A 23,590-nucleotide genomic window follows, 5' to 3' on the forward strand; every position below is an offset into this window, starting at 1 on the left:
TATCTGTGAGGATCTATATCAGAACTCTCACTTACGATCTATTGGTCAGTAGGTCTATCCTTGTGCCAATGCCATGCACTTTTAATCACTGTAGCTTTTTAGTATGCTTTAAAGTCAGGTAGTGTGATTCCTCTGATTTCACTTTTCTTTTTCAATATATCTTTGCTATTCAAGGCCACTTGCCCTTCCAAATAATTTCATAGTTAGTTTTTCCTATTCCATAAAAAGAAATGCTGCTTTGATTTTTATTGGGATTGCATTAAGTCTGTAGATTAGTTTGGGTAGTATAGACATCTTAATGATATTTAGTCTTCCTATCCATGAACAGGGAATGTTCTTCCATTTATTTACGTCTTCTTTGATTTCTGTTAACAGTGTTGTGTAGCTGTCTGTGTATAAGTCAGATACATCTTTAGTTAAATTTATTCCTACTATTTGAATTTTTTTTGGTTACTAATGTAAATGGTATTTCTTTCTTGCTTTCCTCCTCAGTTTGCTCATTATTGGTATACAGAAATGCTACTGATTTTTGTTCATTGATCTTATACCCTGAAACTTTACTGAACTCATTTTTAAGTTCCAGAAGCTTTACTGGAGATTTCTCAGGACTTTCTATGCATAGGATCATGTCATCTGCAAATAGTGAAATTTTTACTTCTTCCTTTCCAGTTTGGCTGCCTTTTATATCTTTTTCTTGCCTCAGTACTCGTGCAAGTACTTCTCACACTATATTAAATAGGTGGGGTGATAGTGGACATCTTTGTCTTATTCCTGATCTTAGAGGGAAAGCTTTTAGGATTTCACCATTATATATGTTAGCAGTGGGTTTTTTATATATACCCTTCATCATGTTCAGAAAGTTTCTCTATTCCTATCTTTTGCAGTATTTTTATCAGGAAAGGGTGCTGTATTTTCTCAAAAGTTTTTTGCATTTATAGAGATGATCATGTGATTTTTCTCTTTCGATCTGTTTATGTGGTTTACTACATTGATGGATCTGCTTATGTTGAACCATCCTTGCATACTCAGGATGAAACCCACTTGGCCTTGGTATATAATTTGTTTGATGTGTTGTTGAATACAGTTAGCAAGTACTCTGTTGAGGATTTTAGCATTTGGTTTCATTAGAGGGATTGGTCTGTAATTTTCCTTTGTTGTGGCGTCTTTGTTTGGCTTTGGTATTAGGGTAATTTTGGCATTATAGAAAGAGTTAGGCAGTGTTCCTTCTACTTTTATTTTTTGGAAGAGTGTAAGCAGGATTGGTGTTAGTTCTTTCCAGTTCATTTGGTAGAATTTACCTGTGAAGCCATCTGGGTCTGGGGCTTTATTCGCTGGGAGGTTTTTAATGACTGATTCTACTTCTTTACTTGTGATTGGACAGTTGAGTTCATCGATTTATTCTTTTGTAAATGTAGGTTGCTTACGTGTTTCTAGGAATTTGTTCATTTCCTCTAAATTGTCCCTCTTGTTGGCATACAATATTTCAAAGTATCCTGTTATGATACTCTTTATTTCTCTAGGGTCAGCAGTGATATCCCCTTCCTCATTTCTTATTTTGTATATAGGCGTCTTCTCTCTTTGTTCTTTGTTAGTCTAGCTAAGAGTTTGTCAACTATTGTTTTGGTTATTTTTTCTAGTGCTTTCTTATTTTCAATTTCATTTAGTTCTGCTCTCATCTTTTTTGTTTCCTTCTTTTAACATCCTTAAGGGTTAATTTGATGTTATTTTCCTAATTCCTCCATGTGTGTGTTTAGGTCTTCAATTTTAGCTCTTTCTTCTTATTTGATATATGCATTTATGGCTATGAATTTCCCTCTCAGTACAGTTTTTGCTGCATCCTATAGGTTTTTTCCTTTAAAGATTTATTTCTCCCCCCTCACTCCATTGTCTGCTCTCTGTGTGCATTTGCTGTGTGTTCTTCTGTGTCTGCTTGAACTTTCATTGAGTGGCTCTATGAACTGAAACTGGGACCTTCCAGAGTGGGAGAGAGGTGAACGTTCTCTTGTGCCACCTCACCTCTCTGGTCTGCTCTGTCTTTTATTGTCTCTCCTCTGTGCCTTTTTTTATTGCATCCTCTTGCTGCACCAGCTCTCTGCATGGGCCAGAACTCCTGTGCATGGCAGCATTCCTGCATGGGGCAGTACTCCGTGCAGACCAACTCTCTGGGTGGGCCAGCTCACCACATGGGCCAGCTTGCCTTCACCAGGAGGCTCTTGGCAACGAACCCTGGACCTCCTACATAGTAGACGGGAGCTCAATTGCTTGAGCCACATCTGCTTCCCCCAGAGGTTTTTTATGTATTTTGTTGTCATTTTCATTCATTTCAAGGTAGTTACTGATTTCTTTTGACATTTCCTTCTTGACCCACTGTTTGTCTAAGAGCATATTCTACTCTTTAACTTCCATATTTTTGTGCCTAATCTGGTTCTCTGACCCTTACTGATATCCAGCATCATTCAGTTGTGGTCAGAGAAATTACTTTGTATCATTTCAATCTTTCTGAATTCATTGAGAAATTATCTGTGGCCTTGCATGTGGTCTATCTTAGAGAATGATCCATGTGCTCTAGAGAAGAATGTATAGCCCACTGTTCCTGTGTGTACTGTTCTGTATATGTCTATTATGTCCAGATCCTCAACTTTATTATTCAAAGTCTTTGTTTCTTTGTTGATTCTCTGTTGAGATGTTCTCATGGTGGAAATGGTGTATTAAAGTCCCCCACTGAATATAAAACATGTAATATTACACCAAAAACATACAGGGGACGACAGACTAATAATGTAAACCATAATGTAAAACATAGGATAACTAAAACATTTAGAAAACTGTATATCCTAAAGTATGGACCACATTGTAAGCACTGATGTCACCTTGTTTGAAAGCTGTTGTTTCGGAGTCTGTACATCAGTTTCAGTAAATATGATATGAATAAGTTAAAAGATTATTGTTGTGGAAGGGAAAAGGTTTTATGGTGGATGTGTGGGAGTACTGTTTATTGTATATATGAATTACTGTGATCTAAGACTCTTGTGAAGAGAAGCTCAATAATTAGGAAAAAGAAAAGGAAAAGATAGGATGTAGAATTTTTCCAAATCAATACATATTCTGTATCTAACCTTTAAACTCATCGCTATATTCCATTTTACTAGTAAGGGAACCTGACATTATATTGGGATTCACTTTACAGGAAGTTTTGGATCACAGAGTGGTTCAACAATGATGGCGGAGGAATACTATATAGGATGTTATTGATGGACTATATATGGTTGACATGGAGTTATACAGGGCATATGTCCAGGGTGCATGGTAATGTTTAGATATACTCATACTGGAAATAATTAAAAACAACAGCTGGGGGGGTACTGGATTCCTGGCCGGGGGTCTCTGTCGTGGTCCCTAGGGGAGCAGCGGCAGTCCCCCAGGTGCAACGGTAAGAACCAGGAAGGAATGAGGGTCCAACAGTGGGATCCTGATTCTAATGGCTATGCTTGTGAGCCTATACGCCTGCAATAAGAACAAGGCCTAGAGCAGCATTGTGCCTGGGAATTTCCTCCTGACAGCCTTCATGGTACTCAAATGTGGCCAGTCTCGAAGCCAAACTCAGCATGTAGATGCAATGCCTTCCCCCCAGCATGGGACATGACACCTGGGGATGAGCCTCCCTGGCACCAAGGGATCACTACCAAGTACCAGCTGAAGATGCAACTAGAAAATGACCTTGAATTGAAGGTTCAATGCGGATCAGAAGAATATCCCTGTCTACATATAATAACATGACCTTAAAATGCTGTTTGACCTAATGTAAGGGGGAAATGGAAAGCAGAAATGAGTTTATATGGCTACGAGTCTCTAAAAAAGAGTCTGAAGGCTGTCAGAAGGATTGCCCTTATGACACCTGAGCAGAGTCTCAGAGACAGATAAAATAGATACAACCCCAGGTATTGGTTCTTTTGAGGGATAAAGAGACCCACCGGTTCTATGGTCATGTCAGATGGGGTTCACTGCCATGTCAGATGGCCCTTCTTTGGAGCTGGTGCTTCTGCGTGATGGAACTGGACTCAGATGGGATCTCTTTTCACAAGACTTTCATGATACTTTACTGGAATTGTCGTTGGTGTTGGGGTTTAAGATATATTTAGGGGATTTGAATCTCTGAACTGACAATATGATAGCCAGGCCCTGAGCCTCAACAGACTTCAGCTCCTACACTCTGATTTATTGGACTTACCCCACTCAGCTAACATGGAGTTGAAGAAAGTCAACCACCACACCATGGAGCCTAGAGTGCCTACAACTGAAAGCAGGAGGATTGCATCCAGTATCCATGTGGAATCTAAGCCCCCACTTGACATAGATGTGCAATGGATACAACCAATCCAATGTCCACAGAGAAAATGTGGCATTGGTGTGGGAAGGGTGGACATGGTGGCTGCTGGGTGCGGGGAATGGGAGGAAGAGATGAGATGGGGAGGTGTTTTCGGGACTTGGAGTTGTCCTGGGTGGTGCTTCACGGACAACTATGGGACATCGTAGGTGCCCCCAGGGCCCACTGGATGGAACGTGGGAGAGTGTGGGCTATGACGTGGACCGTTGACTATGGGGTGCGGTGATGCCCAGAGATGTACTTGCCAGGTGCAGTGAATGTGTCATGATGATGGGAGAGGGTGTTGCTGTTGGGGAGGGTTGGGGGGTGGGGGCGGTGGGGTTGAGTGGGACTTCATATTTTTTTATGTAATATTTTTTTTAAATGAATAAAAAAAATTTAGAAAAAACATAACCAAATAAAATAAAAAATGAAATATTAAAAATAAAAAATAAAAAAAAAGTCCCCCACTATAACTGTTGAGACATCTATTTCTCCACTTAGTTTTTCCAGTGTTTGTCTCATGTATTTTGAGGTGCACTGGTTAGGTGCATAAATGTTTATGATTGTTGTTTCTTCTTGAAAGGTGACCTCTTCAATCATATATAGTGTCTGACTTTGTCTCTCACAATAGTTTATATTTAAAGTCTATTTTGCCTGATGTTAGTATAGTTACTCCCACCCTTTTTTGGTTATTGTTTGCTTATAAGATTGTTTTCCAGTCGTTCACTTTCAGCTTCCTTGAAATCTGGGTCTAAGGTGGGTTTCTTGTAGACAGCATAGAGATAGGTCATATTTCCTTGTCTGTTCTGCCAGTCTGTGTCCCTTGACTGGTGAGTTTAATCCTTTAACATTCAGTGTTGTAGCAGTTTGATATGGATATGAATTCCAAAAGTAGGTATTGGTTTATGTTTGTGACCTGGTCTTTACCTGGCATGACTGAGTTATGACTAGGGCTTTGACTGGGCCACATCATTAGGACATTGAGTCCCTGCTCCTTGGCATGTGGGGACTCAGATAAAAGGCGTGTCAAAGGACAGAGTTGGGGGTTCTTAATGTTAGAGTTTTGATGTTGGAGTTTGAGGCTGAAGTCTTAAGCTGGTGCCCCTGGAAGTAAGCCCACAGAGGGAAGAGAAGCAAGCCCTGGGAAGAGAGGATCCTTGAGCCCAGAGAGAAGCAAGACCTTGGAAGGGAGGAACCCAGGAAGCCTGAACCCTCACAGCCATCACCAGGCGTCTTGCTCCACCATGTGAAAATAGGCGTCGGTGAGGGAAGTAACTCATGCTTTATGGCCTGGTATCTGTAAGCTCCTGCCCCAAATAAATACCCTTTATAAAAACCAACCAATTTCTGGAATTTTTCATCAGCATGCCTTTGACTGACAAATACAAGTGTTTTTTACTCTCATGGAATTACTTACATTAGCCATATTTTCTTTGAGTTTATGTATGTCACATGTTGTTTTTATTCCTCTTTTTGTCTTTTCAGTTGTTCTTACACTCTCCTCCAACTCTCTCTCTCTCTCTCCTGTTTTTCCTTTCGACCTGCAGAACCCTCTTTAGTGTTTCTTGGAGGTCAGGTTTCTTATTGGCATGCTCTCTTAATTTCTGTTTCTCTGTGACTATTTTGAACTCTCCATCATGTTTAAATGCCAGCTGTGCGCAGGCGGAGGCTGGCGGAGCCGTGAGCTGCGCCCCGCTGAGGCCTGACCACGCCCGCGGTGGGGACAGCAGGACCCTCTCCTGTCACCAGCTTCAGAGTGGGGACTTCAGGACTCGATGACGGGGGCCTCGCCTTGTAACTGCCGTGTGCCCACCCGCCTCTAACGAGCTCACCTGCAGGGGTCACGAAGCCCCGGAGGACGGCCCCAAGAGGCGCAGACGCTCAGTGCACGGGCAACTCGACTTGTGCACAGGTTGACGATAGGCTAAGCGGAAAGTGTAAAAGGAAAACCAGCCCTGGCACGAGGTGTCCACAGGGGCTCTGGGAAGCCCCGACCTTTTCCCAGGACCTGGGAGGCCACCCGCGGGCTCGGGGCTTTGAGCCCGTCCAGGGCCGTGGGTCCTAAAGAAAGGCCTGGCAGCCTGCCCGCCTCCAGCCGGCGCCGGTGCTCTGTGCACGCAGGAAGTGGCAGCCAAGGCGGGTTTCAACTGCCCGCTGCGTGCCAGACGCGCGTCCCAGCACACACAGGCGCTTGGCGAAGGACTTAGCATAATCCCGTAACGTAGTGACTTTAAAAACCCCAGCAAACCAGGAAGAGAAGGCCGCTCCCTCGACTGGTAAAGGACACCGGCTAACATCGTAACTAACTGTGAAAGACCGGTGGCTCTCCCTTAATATGGAGGCCAGCCAAGAAATTCACTCTCGTCGCTTCTGCTCCACATGGCACTGAAGGTCCTAACCTGTGCAGGGAGATTTTAAAAAGAGATGAAGGCATCTGGCGCGTCATCTACGTAGGAAACCTGATGAAGCCTAACAAAGAGCTACCAGAACTAATAAATGACTTAGCAGAGCCATGCAGCCCGAGGTGTCTGGACTTCTACATACCAGCAACGATCAGGAGTGGACCTGACATAACAGGTTGCAGCATTTGCAGCAGCATCAAAAGTACGAGATCTTGGTGATCAGTCTGGTAAAAGATGTGCAGATGAGAACAAGAAAGTTATTTGGCAATACTTAGCCAAATAAAGTAAAGGAGAGATGTGCCTTGCTCACGGGCCCGAGAACGCCATGTGGAGAAGATGTCAGTTTTCCCCAAACTGGTCATTAGATTCAGCTGCAATCCTAATCAAACTCTCCTCCAGCCTTTCTGGAGATACTGACAAGGTGATTTAATGTGCAAGGGGTTGCAAAGGACCTAGAATAGCCACGACAACTTTGAAAAAAGAGAACAGAGATGACAGGTCAACCCTCCCAGGTTCCAAGTCACAGGTATCGAGACACAGCACGAAGACAAAGGAAAAGGCAGTGGGACAGGACGGAGAGGCGGGGGAGACTGCACCTGTGCAGAGGGGCAGGGCGAGTCAGAGGAGAAAGGGCGGTGTTTCCACCAGCGCTGGACCCCCTGGAGCCCCCACTAAAAAGCCAGGAACCCCTGGAGCTCCCACTAAAAGCACTAGGAGACGTGGCCGCGTGGCCGGGCAGGAGGCGGGAGGTGAGGCCATGTGGGGGCAGGGCGGGAACAGGGAGGAGGTGACCGTGCCCTGCTCCTGGGCAACGGCCGTCCTGCCCTGGACACTGGCCAGCGGGCACAGGCGTCTGTCCTGGTCACATCAGGGGGTGGAGGGTAGCCATCCCCTGGGGGCCCAAGCTGTAGAAAGAATAGAGAGAAAAAGAGAGAGCAACAGAGAGATAGGGAAGGAGGGAGAGGGGGAGGGGGAGGGGAAGGGGAGAGGAGCAGGAGGGGGATGGGGAGGGAGGAGAGAGGAGGGGGAGGACGAGGGGGGGACGGGGAGAGGAGGGGGAGCGGTGCCCCAGGGCCTCTGAGCTCCGACAGCCAGAGCAAGACTTGGATTGCACCGATTTTTCCACAGCAGCAATAGATAGAAACACACAGTGAAGCAACAATTTAGAGTGGTCATGGAGAACGACTCGGACCCCAGCACATTCTCTGCAGGGAAGCGTTCAAGGATGAGCAGGGGTGGGTCAGCAGGCACAGCAGGTCACCAGCCCTCGTGCCCTCTGAAGCAGTTTAGATAAAGCGCTCGAGTAAACGGGAGATAAACGCCAAGATGCTGCAAGAGGCGTTCAGTAAAGGAGCTGGGTTATCTGGGTGAAGGTTGCTCTTACCTTTAAGGCCAGATAACACCCAAGAAAAGAGATAATCTACCGGCCATCACCAGGTTAACAGTCCAGACGGTATCAGCAGGAGGGAAGTGCAGGGCAGATGTGAGGAGCCCACAGCCTCTTATCTGACTGGGGTTAGAGAGAGAGCAGCTCTGGAACGGTAAGGCGGGAAAAGAACCGTAAGAGTGGCTGAACCAAGTACAACAGTAAATTAAGGTGGTCGAAACCAGTCTGAATGTGTCAATAATTGTCATTAATACCAAGGCAAAAAAACTCACTAGTTAAAAGAAACATTAAAGGTGGGTACAAAACAAATCCAGATATATGCTGTTCACAAGAGAGAAGCAAGAATTGAAAGTAAAAGCATGGGGGAAAACATCTTACAGGCAAATGCTAGCCAAAAGATGGCACGGTTCGTGAAAATAATTTTTTGATAAATTGAGCAAAATTCAAAATTTAACAGTCCAACAATAGGGAGATGATCTTTGCAGAATATAGAATATGTGTGTTTCTAATATATAAAAAGCTCTCCAACTCCATCATGAGAAAAGAACCCAATAAAAATTTGGGTAAGGATATTGTAAAGAGATTTGAACAGACATTTTACGAAAGAAGCTTGTGGGTGGCAGATAAGCACAAGAAAAATGTTTGCGTCGTTATTCATGAACGTGCAGCTCCTGGAGCGGCGTTTCTTAAAGCTGACGCAGCAAGCGCCGCCTGGGTATCCACTGTCCACACTCGCGAGAGATGGAAACTTACATCCACGCCAAAACCTGGGGCAAATACTTATATTGGCTTGATGCATCATCACCCAAAACTTAACACAAACTTACCTTCAACAGACAAATTCAGGTTTAAAAAATCAGCTAGAAAAAGAAAAGCAGGGAAACTAACTTTGGTGCATCCGTGTGACATAAAGCAATGGGCAGCTGGTGCAGGTGGCAGGTGAGGGGACGTCCTGTGCACTGTGTGAGCTGAAGAACCAGATTCCAAAGACCGTGTCCGCGGGATTCCACTTACACAGCCTCCTGGAAAGGGTGAAACTAGAGGAACAGAAGAGCACGGGTGCCCGGGGCTGGGGGGGCTGAGAGCGGGGTGGAGGCGGCTGAGGGGGAGGCAGTTGTTCTGGTCTTGACCGCGGCGGTGGGTGCCCGGCCACGCGCACTCGGCTCCTAGAGCCCCGTGTTTTACGGCTGTAAGTGACACCTCGATAGACCTGACCCCACAGAAGAGTCAGGGAAGCAACTCTGAGAAAATATTTATGAGAAACAGGACCATGAAAGAAAAATCTTACACCAACAGCAAAAAACTCCAGGCACAGGTCATTTTAAAAGTGAGTTCTAGCGAAATCCCAAGCAATCGAGTGGTCCAGTTTTACACTCTTCCAAAGCAGGGAAAGAGGACCTTGCCATGTCCTGTTCTAAGAGGTCGCCGGGACGCAGGTGCCAGCGCTGGGCCCGAATCTTCACAAGGAGGGACGACGCACACGTGAGCATCCGCCGCGCAGAGGAGCAGGCCGCGCCCGCTCGCGGGGAGAAGGGGCAGCACCTCGGACCCGGTTGGGGCAGCGCAGGAAGGCAAGCGGGTTTATCTAGAGAATCCCTAAGTGCCACTCACCACGGGGACACGCCAACACAGAAGACACACGGTCATCTGCTACAACCCGATGTCGATCCGTCAAGCAAAAGCTTAATAAACCTCTCGGTAAAGAACTCTAGAAGGAATTTCCCTCGTAGATAAGGTAAAGCATAGCTATAGAAATAAAACCTAGAGGAAGCATGATCTTAAATGCACAATCCTTAGAAGCATTCTTTCTAAAAACAAAATTTAAAGAAAAAGCAAGGAACACCATCCCCCCTTCAATTTAACTATGTGCTGGAAGTTCTCGTGGGTGTTATTTTTAAAAAGAAACGAAAGGGATAAGGTTTGGAAAGGAGGAAATAAAACTGTCATCGCTTACATGCGGTGTGATTATTCATATAGAAATAAGCTACATTCCAGTGATTGGAAATGAGAGCTAAGATTGTGAGATATGAGATCAATACATGAAATTCTGTTGTGTTTCTATATGGCAGCCGCAAAAACGAGACAACCCAGTGAAGGGTCGCTGTTTCCACGGTCTCCGAGAGCAGGACTACCCAAGGGGCTGCAGGAGTTCCGCGCGGCGGGATTGTACTGCACGTGAGAATCTCTCTTGCAGACCCCAGGTCAGCGGGAGACGCCGCGGCCTCGCGCAGAAGGTCACACTTCCCGCTGGACGTGGCCGCAGCAGCGCCAGCGTCAGGAGCAGCGGCGGCTTTCCCGAGGCTGAGATTTCCTGAGAGGAGTAAGAGAGTGAGGTCAGGAGGTCGGGGACCCTGGGGGGGGGCGCTGGGCGGGGGCAGGCTGGGGCACCCCGTGGGGGCTGGGCCCCCTCCTGCCCGTGAATCACCCCCGGCAGTTGAAGAGGGAGCCCCGCGCTGAGTGAGCGCCGCAGCGCCGTCCTCGTCCCCTGCGCCCCAGGGTCCCCTTCTGAAGCTCAGCGACACTGAGGGCAAAGCCTCCCGGGGCGCCCAGCTCCTGCCTCGGGAAACAGTGCTCACCGTCGGTCACTCAGTCGATCAACACACACTTGTCAGGCACGTGCGGTTTCTGGGTAACGAGGACATGAGAGGGTCGCCGGGGGCGCCTCTGGCTTCTCGGGGTGCTCAGGGCAGCGGGGGGTCAAGCAGAGGCGGGCACCCCGCACAAGCACGGCGAGCACGCAGCCTCTCCGCAGGGCGGGCTCTCCCAGGAGCAGCCCTGGCGGGGGCTTTGAAGACCCCCGCCCTCGGCTCTCAGGCCTGGCAGGCGCCCTTTGCCCCAGCCCCCGTGGGGGCCCCCAGTCCTTTCGGGATTAAGGGGCGCATTGCTGGGTCTTCTTTCCAGGAGGGGACGGCCGCGGGGGGTGCCGCCAGGTGGGGGTCCCACCCCCAGGGGGATTCCCCCCTCCCCAGGGCAGGAGGAAAAGGCGGCAGCACGGGCGGCCAGCGCCAGAGGACCCGGGCAGCGGCTGGGTGCGGGGACGCCTCCTTCCCCAGAGACGCCTTCCCGGGATCCCGGGTGGGGGGTCGGGCTCCCCAGCAGCCTCCGCCCGTTGCCGCTCCCCCAGGGGGCCGCGGGACCCCCGCCGCCCTCCCCTCCGACGCGCGCTGGTCCTTCTGGAGCCCACGCTCAGGTGCCACGTCCCTTCCTTTGCCCCTCTGGGCACGGGCGTGGAGAGGGGCTGAGCTGGACCCACGGGCGGCGGGGGCTCGAGCGACTTGCAGGCTACACCCCTGCACTGCCGCAGAGCTGAGCCGAGGAGCCGCGGAGGAGCCACGCCTTCCCCGGGAGGCAATACGGGGGCTGGCCTCGGGACAGGGGCAGGCGCCGGGTCCTTCTCCACTCCGTCGATTCTTCAGTGCACCCCCCACCCCCCAAAGGCCGGGCTGGGCCTGGAACTGGTCCCGTAGACACGCCCCCTGCGCCCCCAGCCCCTCTCCCGCAGCCGACCTGGCTGTGTCCACCCAGCAGGAGGCCCCTGAGACACCACGGGAGGTGGGGCGGGCAGGGCCCAGGAGGCGGGGGTCGACAAAGGGGTCTTGACCTCGACAGAGCGAGCCCGGCAGACCCGCAGACGGGGTTTGTCTGAGGGTCCTGGGCCCACAGCAGGGCCACCAGGAAATGGAGGCAGGGGCCACGGCAGGGGCTGGGGGATTGGGGAGCCTGAGCTGACCCCTCCTGTCTGTCTGCCGGGTTTGAGCCCCAAGCAGTCGGAGACTTCTGGAGGGACCCCCAGCCTTGAGCGACTCCCAGAGATCCCAGCACCCCCAAAGCGGGCATGCGGGGCCCCTGGGAGGAAGGAGCAGGTGCTGCGGCCCCAGAGCCGACCCCTGAGCATGTTCCAGAGGCACCAGGTGCAGCCAGCCCCCGGAGGTCCTGAGCCAGGAGAGGGGCCCCCACCGACAGGTCAAGCTCAGGACCCAGGACACCGCCCCCTCATGCCCCACCCCATGCATCACCGTCACCCGGGGTCCCGAAGAACCCGCCACACTGGTTGTGGCCTGGCCCGGGAACCCCGTCAGCTAAACACCAGGCTAGCCCCCCGAGTCCGCTCCTGGCCCCTCTGTTCTCGGCGCACCCCCGGCCGCTGGGACCCCACTCCCCAGATTTGTCTCAACATGTCCCCCCAGGGCCCCACGAAGCCACAGCCCTGTCAGCTCCGTGCCCCCAAGGCCGGCGTGCTCAAGAGAAGAGGTGAGAGGAGGGGGTGGGAAGTGCCAGCGCACGGCGGGGACACCTGCAGGCAGGGGACATGGGCCTGGGCACCTCCCCCCATCCTGCCCCGCCTGAGGGGCAGCGCCTGGACCCCCAAGAGCGGCCCCCACAGACAAACACACACCACCAGGAGGGGGCTGCTTCGTACACGGTTTAATGAGATTCAAGGGGAGTGGAAAGCGGGGGTCCCGGCCGTGCCCAGCGCTCTCAGAGAGACCCCAGCCCCGGAGCCCCCAAGAAGGGCAGGGAAAGGACGAGGCCAGGGCAGGCGGTCCGTGGGCAGGGCTGCGGCCACCTCCACTCACCTCCAGCCACGGGGCCGGCGGGCCCCAAACTCCTGGGCTGGGGGCGGCGGGAGAGGCGGGCCTGGGGTCTCATGGGGTGGGGCCTCCGTTGGGGGTCCCAGCACACAGCACGTCGTCCATGATGACGAGGCGGGCGTTGGTGGGGGTGGGGACGGCGCGGCGATAGCTGCCATCACAGACGTCCCCGTCCTGGCAGGACTGTCACCTCCCCAGGTGAAGGGTCAGGAGAGCGGCTCCGCGGGGAGAATCGAGGGGGTGCGGGGGCCAGGACGTGCGCCCCGCTCGGGGCAGGGTCCTCAGCAGAGGGGAGGGCCCACGGCAGCAGCACGACGGAGGGTTTTCCCCTCAGAAACCTGTGCTGGGAAAGGAAGGCCCAGGACGCCCCAAGACGGGCGCCAGGAGGGGAATCGCACCTTGGGGGGCCACGTCCCCCCCGGCCCCCGAGGCTCCAGTGGCCTCCGCCCCCGGGCCTTAGCCTGGAGTTCCTCCCCCAGGTGCCTCCACCTCGAGGGCAGGACACGGAGCCCCCCAGGCGCCCACCTGCCACCCCAGCCTGCCCCCGCTCCACAGGGCACCCCAGAAGACGCAGAGACGATGAACTGTTCCTGGTGCCCCCACTCCTCCCACGCTGCCCGTGCCCCCCTGGCCCTCACTTGGAAGGCCGGCGTCCCCCAGCCGGTCCCCCAGCACGTCTTCCTGGCGGAGACCCTGAACGAGGCAGGCAGGGGGTCGACTGGCCTGACGGGCCCCGAGAACTCCACGGGGGCCTCCAGTTCCAGCAGGCGACGTCCCCGCCCCCTCGGCAGACAGGCTGGCGTTGACCTTGGGGTGCCAGATGACCTGAGTCCCCCTCCTCAGCCGGTCGTGCTCCTAGAGCCTCAGCTGCCCACCTGGACCCTAAAGGCACAAGCTTCCAAGTCTTCCCTGGGTGGGGGGAGACCAGAAGCTTCTCAGAGGTGCTGGCTGGGGGCAGGGACCCGGGCTCAGTACAGCAGCGGGGACCCCTCAGGGCCCGGGAGCCAGGGGCCCACGAGCAGGTGAGGGGCCAGTCCTTGGGGATGGGGCCCCAAGCAAGCTCAGCTCCATTCACAGATGCACACCCCCCACCGCCCCCGCCCCTCTGCTGGCCCGCCCCGTACCACACCCAGCCCGGGGGACCCTGTTGGAAGCCACTGATGGTTCCACGTAGGGGGCAGCGGTCATCACCCACTGGGGGTGCACGAGGGAGCCCCCACACACGTGCTCCCACTGCTGAGAACTTTGATCATCAAACCTCAGACTGACCTGCCAGGGGGACTTCCTGACAGAGACATCACGTCCCCCCACGATGCCCCCCAGCTCGTGCCCTGGGACAGGATCTGGGGGAGGAGGTTGGGGGCGCATTCGGGGGCCCAGGCCACGATCTTCCCAGAGCTGGTTTAGACAGAACCAGGCCAGGTGAGGAGAGCCAGGTGAGCCAGGTGAGCCAGGTGAACCATGCCACCCACAGCTGGTTCTATGAGACTGGGCAGCATCTGGAGGAGAGGCGGGGGCTGGGTGGGGAGGCCAGGGCACCTGGCTGGGAGGGCGGGGAGGGGCAGGGGGCTCTCACCTCTCCAGGTCCCTGCCACCTTCTGCTCCGGCCCCTGGGCGCCCCTTTATCTGTCGTACAGAGGAGGTGGGCGGGTGGGGCAGCCCTCCTCCTGGGGTCCCCTTGGGGACTGGGTGGGTTGTGGAGATGCCGTGAGCGGCCTCGGGCCTGGGGCTGGTCCTCTCCACTGACCAGAAGCTTCCGCTGCCCTTGAACCCAAAGCCGCCCCCAGGCCGCCAGGTCAGGGGAGCAGGAGGGGGCGAGCAGAGGGGGCAGCCGCCAGTAAATGACCCAGGGGACACCACGGCGGGACGCAGAGGACGGGCTGGGCACGGGGCCATGGGGGGCGGGGGGCCACGTCCTCTCCCAGGGCCCACCCTGAGGGCTCGGGGGCCGCCGAGGCCGAGCCTACACCTGAGCTCCTGGGAGGGGCTCCTGCTCCCAGGCCCCCCGAGCAGCTGGCCGTGCGCGGGTGTGAGGACCCAGCGCCCTGCCCTGCCCGCACCAGCGCCTCGGGACCCCGGCCCAGTGCGTTGCCCCGGGTGGAGCCGAGGGGCTGCCGGGCCCCGGCTGGGCTGCTGAGAGGCCGCTTCAGTCAGGGGACCCACGCCCCACCTCTGGCTTGGCGCCCCGTGCACCCCCGGTCTGCAGGGCTGCCCTGGCAGGGGCTGGGGGCTTCAGGGGCTGGTGGGGAAGGAGACACTGTGGAAACGCCCCCTGCCTCCCCAGCCTCGCCCTTTCCTGCTTGCTGCAGGCACCCCCCGCCGGAGTCACCCCCAGACCCCAGGCTGTCGGGGTACAGATCACCTAACAGGTGCAGGTGGAGGGGCTGTAAGAGACCGACAGGGCGGGGTGTGCCCCCACAGAGCAGACACGGGAGGGTTTCCGTCACAGTGGTCATCTCTGCCTGGCCGAGCCTGGTGGGTGCTGCTCAGACCACCCTGGAGAGCGGACCCCAGGCCCACCTGCAGCCTGGCCTCATGCTCGGGGCGGCCCCGGCCCTCTGGGACCTGGGGTGCGCGCTGGGGTGGGCTGGGCTCAGCCGAGACCACCTCCCACGGGGCTCGCGAGAGGCAGCTCAAGCAGCTCCAAGGCGGGAGGCTGGTTTCAGGATCTCCCAGTCCTGCTGTGATCACAGCCACCATTAAAAACGTGGTTGTGCCAACTGACAATTTAAACATGACGTAAAAACAGAACCTGAAAACCCAAAACCGCTGTTTCTAGATGGCCCTGTGGGGTGAGCAGCCGAGCAAATTGACAGAGGAACGAGGCCGTGGACAGGGAGGCAGTGAGCGAAATTACCCAATTGAAGAAAGAGAAGGAAACGGGGTACTGCTTTTAATGGAAGAAAGCCTCTGGTTCTTTTTCATATTTTTTATTTCTCTGCTTAGATTTTTTATCTTTTCACTAATTGTGAGTATATTTTCCTTTGTGTCATAAAGCAAAGTTTTAAGTGAAGGGAAGAAAGCGAAGAAAAATGCTGAGAAAGAAAGGGGAAGCAATGGAGGAGAGCAGGGAAGGGAGAGGAGGGGGAGGGAGAAAAGAAAACATGGAAGGAGGGACAGAAAGGAGGAATAAAGGACAATGGAGAGAGGAGAGAGGAAAGGGGCAGGTAGGAGGGAAAGAGCGGAGGCTGGATGGGCGGGGGAGACCTGAGGACAGGGGCTGCTGAGTCTGGGGGACCAGCCACCCCACCCCCGCATGGCCAGGGCAGGAGGAGGCCGCGAGGTGCCAACGCCCAGGCTGTCCCTGCCCCCCTGGCTCCAGAGTCCCCCAGGCCCCCGGGTCACAGGCATAAAGACACCAGAACCAGCTGCTTTCCACCGAGTTTATTAGGCACAGATGGGGGGGTGCTGGTGGTGCTGGGCCATCTCCACCCCCCTATGGGACACAGAGCCTGGGAGCCTGTCCCCTGCCTCTGCTCCCCGCTGTCCGGGAAGGCCAGCACGCTGGAGCCAGGGGCAGAGGGTGGGGAGCAGGGGCCGGGGGGCAGCGCCGTGCGGAGCAGAAGGCTGAGCCCCGGGGAGAAGCGCAGGGGGCCGCGCCCGGATGTGCCTCGGTCAGGGCTGCAGGGGGACGTGCTGGCGGATCCAGGGCACGTAGGACGACACTCGGGCGTAGACTCCAGGGTAGTCGGGAAGCCCACAGCCATACCCAAAGCTCACCACGCCCACCTGGAGCCAGGTGCTGTTCATATAACAGACCAGGGGGCCCCCCGAGTCGCCCTGTGGGGAGAGGAGCAGGTCAGCCCCAGTGCCCGCATCCCCCTGCCCTGAGGCTCTGGCCCCTCCTCAGGGGCACCTGGCGGAGGTCGGGGCGCCTCACCTGGCAGGAGTCCCGGAGTGTGGTGCCTGCACACAGCATGTCCTCTGTGATGGGGATGTTCACCTGCTGGTACTCCCTCCTGCACAGCTCATTGCTCACGATGGGGACTTCCACCTGCTGCAGGTTCCAGGGGGGAGGCAGGTGATCTGTGGGGAAAGGGTGAGTGAGGCACCCACTCCTCCCACCACCTGCTCAGACCTCAGCACCTGGCTGGAGGGGGCAGGGCAGGATGCGCCTCCACGGTGGAGGGGGAACCTGCAACCACTTGCCCTGCGGATCCTGAAAGAATCCATTTGTTCCCGGAGCCTCATTTCCCCTCCATGCCCCCATCTTGGGGAGGGGTGACGAGAGATTCCCAAGTGTATCTGCAGCTTCCACACGCACAGGGTGCAGGGCAGGTGCCCCAGCCCAGGAGCCACACCCACGGGAACCCCGAGGACAGCTGCGGGACCTTCCCCCAAGCCACGTGTTCCCTGGAGCAGGGGACAGGGATGGGGAAGGACCCAGGGGAGGCGAGCTGAGCATGCAGCCCCAAGCAGGGACACCTTGAGAAGGGGAGCAGCAGCCTCCTCTTGGGGTGTCAGGGCTGAGTGTGGTCTGGGAACCCCCAGAGCTGGGCCACCAGGTCCTGGGTCCTGGGCAGCTGCGTGAACCTGCCCACCCGCTCCCCCGGGTCCAAAAGCAGGGACCGAGGTCTTCTCAGGAAAGACCCCCTGCCCCTCCCAGCTGCTGGCCCTGGGCAGCCCACCCACGGCCCCTCCGCGATGATCCTGGCACTTACGATGGGTCCAGATGTCCCCCCAGCCGGTCACCCAGCAGGACATCTCAGGGACGTTCAGAGAGGCAGGAGGGAGGGTGACGGGCCAGACATACTTGGAGCTCCCTACGGGGGCCTCCAGTTTCAGCAGGGCGATGTCCGCGCCCCCCATGGCAGACAGGTTGATACCGTACTTGGGGTGCCGGATGATCTGAGTCACCCTCGTCAGCTGGTCATCCTCATAGAGCTTCAGCTGCCCCAACTGTACCCTAAAGGCACAAGCTTCCAAATCTTCCCTGGCGGAGACCAGAAGCTTCTCAGAAGGAGCCTGGGAGGTGGGGGTCTCAGGCGCCTGGGCTCAGCGCAGAGCAGGGACCTTCCAGGGGCTCAGAGTCAGGGACAGCCCAGACCCCGGAGAGAGGGTGCCCGAACCCTGACCCACCTCACCCCAGGACCCTGAGCCCCCACTTCCCACCCCCCTACATGGCATCAGGGCTGGGGGGTCACTCACGGCTCAACACAGTGGGCTGCGGTCAGCACCCACTGGCTGTGGATGAGGGAGCCCCCGCACCAGTGGAGCCACCGCTTGTGTTCTAGCACGAAGATCCTCAGGCTGACCTGCCAGGGCCACTGCCCGGCGGGGGCATCCTGACCCCCCACGATGCCCACCAGCTCGGCCACTGGGCCCCGGGCTGGGTGAGCAGAGCGAGGAGTGAGCAGGGACCAGGCGGCCCCCCGCACAGCCCAGCTGGCCCCTCAGTCCCCCAGGAGGCGCCACCCTTGTCCCCTCCCCGGGCTGGTGCTGAGGGGACAGGGCAGCTGGGCAGGGGCAGGGCCGGGGTCGGGACTCACCGGGGAAGGCGAGGACGGAGCCCCCCAGGCAGGGCAGGGCCAGGAGCAGCAGCCGCAGCATCTGCAGGTGAGGCGGGGGTGGGTGGGGGGCCAGGGCGCCCCGGCTGGGGGGGGAGGGGCAGGGCCCTTACCTTCCCAGGTCTGTGCCGCCTGCGGCTCTGGGGAGCAGGCGCCCCTTTATCTGTCCTGCAGAGGAAGTGGTGGGTGGGCTGCCCGCCTCCCGGGGTCCTGCAGGGGAGGGGCAGCCTGAGCCTCTCGCCTCCCCCCCCCCCCCACCCCGTCAGTGTCGCACGCAGAGATGGAGGAGACAAGGGGCTTGGCCTACGTGACCCCACCCCGCGCCCCGGGCACCAGCGGGGCCGCCCCCCGGGGAACGCCCTGCCGCCCGCGGCCCCCCTCGCCGTGCGGGCGCCGTCCTGGGCGGCCTCTGGGCGCGCGTGGTCGGCACCCGGGGCTCGTCTGCCGAGTGGACGGGCTGGCGCGGTGGGGGACAGCCCGGCCGAGGGGCCCCGGGAAGGCAGGGCTCCCCTCCAGCACGTGCACGTGTGCGTGCTCACGCCCAGGCACACGACGCACGCGCGCACACGGTGCTGCCCGGGCAGGGGGACCCCGCCCCAGCCGCCCAGGAGGGGCCCCGGCCGCACCGTCCAGCCCCGCCCGGCCCCGCCTCGGCCGCCTCCCTCCGCCAGGAGCGCCCCCGCCCCCGCGTGGCAACCGGGAGAACTGCAGGTGCTGCCCGCAGGTCCCCCGACCTCCCCCAGGTTCCCCTCCAGGGGGTCGGTGGGGACCCCGCAGGCCTTCCACGGACCCCCCAGCCCTTCCCGGGGAGGCGCCTCCTGATTGGGCGGCCCTTTGCCATCAGGTGGTCCCGCCTTGGCATTCCCAAGCCCCCCGCCCCCTCCCAGGCCTGAGGAGAGTCGGGGGGCTCCTCCCTGCGCCCAGGTCCTGGGCATGTCAGTGGGGGCGGGGGCAGGGGAGAGGAGCCCACTTGTAATTTCTCTAGCGGGGTCCACACTGCACGCCTCGGAGCCTCAGCCTCCGAGATCCAGAGGGGCAGATGGCAGGGGCTGGGGGCAGGGGCTGGGGGTAGGGACTGCGAGCAGATGGCAGGGGCTGGGGGCACATGGCAGTGGCTGGGGACAGTGGTGGAGCCACACAGGATCCGCGTCCCCGGCACCTTCAGCGGTGGCGTCCCAGGCGCCGCCCCCAGCGGAGTCCTCGCCCCCGAGGGCATGGGCAGGCCGAGGGGCAGCCTCTGAGGCGGCTGGACCCCACCCCTCAGGCCCCGCCCCTCGTGCCCCTGGGGCGCGTGGCGCCGCTGCTGGGGGGGTGGGGAGAGCTCTCCAGCCAGGCCCCCTGGAGCCCAGTCGCGGGGTCTCCAGTTTGGGGGGGCGGTCGCGGCAGCGTCCCGTGGGGAGCTCGTCAGAAGAAACTCGCCGCCGCCCTCCAAACCCACTGGGGCGGGCAGCGCCCGAGGGCGGCCGGGGCGGCGGGAGGAGACCCGGCGCTGGTGACGGTCGCGAAATCTCCGGCTCAGAATGGCGCGGCCCCCGCCCACGGGCCCACAACGCGGCCCTCGGACGCGCAAGTCGAGGCTTTTTGAGATTCGGAATTAAACGTGGTGGACGCCGTCGAGCACCCAAAACCGTCCTGCGCCTGGGTCGGGGCGGGTCCCGCTTCCCTCTGTCCAGCCATCGCCCCGTCGTGGCGAGCGGACGCCCGGCGGCGGGCCAGGGGTGCTGTCGCCGCGCCACTTCTGGGGCCCGCCCTGGTGCGCGCTCCCCGGCCCCGCGCCCCCGCAGCTCCGGGCTTCACTGGGAACAGGTGAGCGGGGACACCTGGGCGCGGGCGGAAAGAGGCTCCCAGACCTGCCCGAGCCGGTCTGCTCGGGGGGCGTGGGGGGCTCCCCCCGCATCGCTGTCCCCTTGCCCACCGCACACGCCGGCAAAGGGGCCCCGAGAACGTCCCTCCCCAACGGGGCCCTGCTCTGGGCTCTCCTGAAGGCGCCAGAGCCCGGGAGCCTCCCGCGAAGGCCGCCCGCGAGCCCCGGCCACGGACGCAGGAGGCCACGGACGCGGGCGGGAAGTGCCTGTGGGGGAGGGGAGGGGCCGCCCTTCCCGTCCATGACGCAGCGGGTGAGGGGAGCTGGGAGCGGGTGCGTCCCCCACCTCATCGCAGCCCCGCCCCACCGCCCCACCCCCCATCAGGGGCCCAGGAAACGCGGGCCAGGAGGGGCAGAGGTGTGGTGGGCGGGAGGACGGGAAGTCAGGGAGGGTGAGGCTGGCAGTGGGGAAGAAGCTGGGGTGTCCACAGGAAGGCGGGGTCTCCCGCAGCCCTGCGGACCCCACGCAGCCTCGTCCAGGGTCCGGGCATGAGGGACGCACCGCTGGACCCAGGACACGGGGCTTGGCAAGCGGTGCAGCCCCCAGGGCAGTCCTGCCGGGCACAGTGATGGTCCAGCTTAGGCCGCCTGCCTGGACCCCGCCTGGAGGGGGGGGAAGTGAGGGGGGAGTGAAGGGAGGAAGGTGGGAGGGGGCGTGGGGGATGAGGCTGGGGGCGGTCGGGGGGAGGGAGGGGAAGTGGGGGGACCATGTCCTGACGGGCGGGGTCCCTCCTTCCACGGAGTTAGCAGGTGGGGGCGAGGAGGGGCAGGGGCTCTCCTGGCAGGACCCCCCCTCGCGCGGGTCAGCGGGCGTCCTGGGTGACCGCGGCCGGCCTGGGTGGAGAGGAGGTGCCGGAGTCCCGGGGCGGCCATGGGGGACCTGGGGAGCCCAGGGCTGGTCTGGGGCTCCGGCCACTCCCTGGACTTCGGGCGGGGTCATCCGCAGAGGGCAGGGACAGGAAGGAGCCCCCCACCGCCAGGCCAAGCCCCGGAGTCCAGCACCGGCCGCACCTGCCCCTGTGCCTCGGTTTCCCCACGGCCGCCGGGGCTGGGTCGGAACACGGGCCGCCCAGACGCCCGTCGGCTCTGGGCCCCAGGGGCGAGCCCGGGCACAGGTGGCGACGGGGAGGCTGGGGAGCCGGTCCCCGAGGCGGCGCAGGGCGGGGCAGCCGCAGGGCTGCGGTTTCCACCCTCGGGTCAGGGCCTGCGCGGGGCGGCCACGGACCCCGTCGTTCCCGGGAGGCTGCACCCCTGCTGGGCAGGGAGAGCCATGGGAGGGCCCAGGACCCCTTCAGGCCCCCACACAGGGGATCCCCAAAAGGTGCCGGGAAGAAAGCCCGTTCCCTCCACGCCACGTGCCCCAGCGCCCCCCGGCCTGCGCCCGCCCGCGCCTCCCAGAGCGTCCCCCAGGCTCCCTGCCCCACGTCCACCACCCCTCAGTGGACCCTGAGCGAGGCCGGTGGGAGGGGCGCAGGGCCACGTGCTCCGAGAGCATCACGGGGGCTCTGGCCCCAGCAGAGCGAGGTCTGCACCCCAAAAGCAGACGGGGCAACACTGGACCGGGGAGACGGGGCACCCCCACCGCCTCCATCAGGCTCATGACCTCAGAGCCTCAGCGTCTGGCTTGGCCCCAAAGGGCCCCCTGCCTGGCTCCCTGGACCCCGCGGCGGCTCAGCCCCCAGGAGCAGCGCAGGCCAAGGCAGTGCGCCCGTCACAGGCGTGGGGCACTCCGGCCGTCCCCCGGCCGCCCTCCTCAGAAGGAACCGGCAGGGAGGCGGCAGGCAGAGCGCCGGGCACGGAGCAGCGCAGGGGGCTGGGCGTGGCACGCCACCCCCAGCTGGCACCCTCGGAACAGAGGTTGCGTGCCGTTCCCTCGCTGCCGCCATCGGGCTGTGACGCGGCACTCGGCCCCTTCACCTGTGGGGGCAGCTGAGGAGCGGAGCAGCTACGAGGTGGGGTGGAGCGCGAGCACCTGCAGGGGTGGGCAGGGCTGAGCGCCTGGAAGAACCTGACACGGTGGTGGGTGAGAGCCCGCAGGAGGGGCGAGCGAGCTCCGGGAGGAAGGGGCGCCACCGGCTGTGGGGCGGGGGGAGCAGCGGCTCTGGCACCAGGTGGGACCCCCTCCCCGCTCCTGCTGGACCCTCCTTTGGGTGGCAGAGCATACCTGAGGCAGCCCACAGCCGTACCAGGCACCTGGGATCCCGTTCCTGGGGTCCATCCCTGGGGCCCGTCCCTGGGGCCCATCCCTGGCCCTGCTCCCCCGGCACCAGCTCCGCCCAGGCGCTGCCTCTCAGGCCCACCAAGGGGGGGCAGCATGTTTTCCTCCAATTCCGCCCAAACCCCAGGGCCCCCAGCCCCGACCCTCCCTGGTGGCCGAGTGATTTCCGGGGCCATCGCCCTCGGCCCTCGCTGGGTGGAGGGGGGACTAGACCCAGGGCGAGGGCAAGGCCGCCCCGCCCCGGCAGGGCCCCCGAAGCCGCCCACAGCCTCAGCACGGGGGGCCAGCGGGCGCCTCGCCCACCCCCTTTCCCCTATGCCCGGCCCCCGGGTGCTGGGCAGCGTGGCACGTCCTGCCGAGCCTCAGGCCTCGCTTCCTGGGCCGTGCTCCCAGGGTGGGGGGAGACACAGCCCCGAGGCGATGGTGGACCCCCTCCACTCGGGGACCCTGACCTCCGCAGGCCCCCCAGGGAAGGTCACGGCAGGGCTGGGCTCTCAGAGCCCTCGGCCGCGGCAGGAGGGGCTGGGGGCTCGGCCAGGGCGGCGCCCAGGAACGGCCGTCTTGGCACCCCGGGGTGCCCACGCCCGCCAGCGGAGCGGGTCCAGCTCCAGCGAGCCCCGGCGCTCCCGCCCCCCAGCCTGCCCTCGGCGGAGGGGACGGCCAGCGCCCCCGAAGCCCAGAACCAGGCCTCAGATTTGAGTGGGAACGGGAGGCACCTGTCTGAAGGAAGCGCTTTCCCGCAGTCACCTGCAGCCTCCCCAGCCCACCCAGGAAGCCCTGGAATTACCGGGGGTGGGGCCAGGTGCGCCCAAAGGCGCGGCTCCGGCCTGTCCAGCAGAGGGCGCGCAGGCAGGGGGGGGCACCGCGGAGGAAGCCCCTCTCCTCCTCCTGGCTCCGCGCCGGCCCCCGGGGGCCCAGGGCAGCGGGACGAGGGCGCTGCGGGAGGGGGGGACCCGGGCCTGTCCCGCAGCCCCCACGGGCGCTGCCTGGGAAGGGACGGGACCGGGATGGGAGGCAGAGACCCGGGCTTGGACCGGTGGTCGCTCAGCCCCGGAAAGCAGCGGCAAAGGGGAGCGGCCTGGGGGCAAGGGAACGCTGGAGCCGAAGGGGCAGCGGCGACACGGGGACGCCCCCTGCCGGCCCGGGCCCCGGAAGCGTCCCTGTCACGCACGTCGTCCCCTCAGACCCCCTCCTCCCCACGCACGGCAAAGCCCACGGAGCAGGACCCAGGCCAGCTCAGGGCCGCGGGGGCCA

At 59.7% G+C, this 23,590-nt stretch overlaps 2 protein-coding genes across 2 annotated transcripts in view; both read right to left on the reverse strand.

Moving 5' to 3' along the window:
• Positions 1 to 14,115, reverse strand: part of LOC101412925 (mastin-like) — a 51,294-nt gene extending 37,179 nt beyond the window's left edge. The window contains exon 1 of the mRNA XM_071211494.1: positions 13,906 to 14,115. Within this exon, the coding sequence (XP_071067595.1) occupies positions 13,906 to 14,115 (210 nt within the window). The remainder of the gene's footprint in view (positions 1 to 13,905) is intronic.
• Positions 14,116 to 16,123: 2,008 nt separating this feature from the next.
• Positions 16,124 to 18,297, reverse strand: LOC101434754 (mastin-like). The gene is made up of 5 exons (XM_004480045.4): positions 18,237 to 18,297; positions 17,896 to 18,076; positions 17,409 to 17,680; positions 16,628 to 16,773; positions 16,124 to 16,527 (listed from the first exon to the last, which is right to left on the reverse strand). Exons 1-5 carry the CDS (start codon positions 18,295 to 18,297, stop codon positions 16,363 to 16,365), a joined length of 825 nt encoding a protein of 274 aa, XP_004480102.2. The 3' UTR covers positions 16,124 to 16,362.
• Positions 18,298 to 23,590: the final 5,293 nt, after the last annotated feature.

This window comes from Dasypus novemcinctus, chromosome 23 (assembly GCF_030445035.2).
Source record: "Dasypus novemcinctus isolate mDasNov1 chromosome 23, mDasNov1.1.hap2, whole genome shotgun sequence".
Taxonomy (NCBI): Eukaryota; Metazoa; Chordata; class Mammalia; order Cingulata; family Dasypodidae; genus Dasypus; species Dasypus novemcinctus.

Bases quoted from the DNA above. Each gene is read 5' to 3' on its own strand.
- LOC101434754 (XM_004480045.4), bottom strand. From the start codon at position 18,297: ATGCTGCGGCTGCTGCTCCTGGCCCTGCCCTGCCTGGGGGGCTCCGTC. The intron at 18,077-18,236 runs GTGAGTCCCGAC...CTGCTCACCCAG, and splicing joins CTCCGTCCTCGCCTTCCCCG to CCCGGGGCCCAGTGGCCGAG. The intron at 16,528-16,627 runs GTGAGGCGCCCC...CTCTCCCCACAG, and splicing joins CACTCCGGGACTCCTGCCAG to GGCGACTCGGGGGGCCCCCT.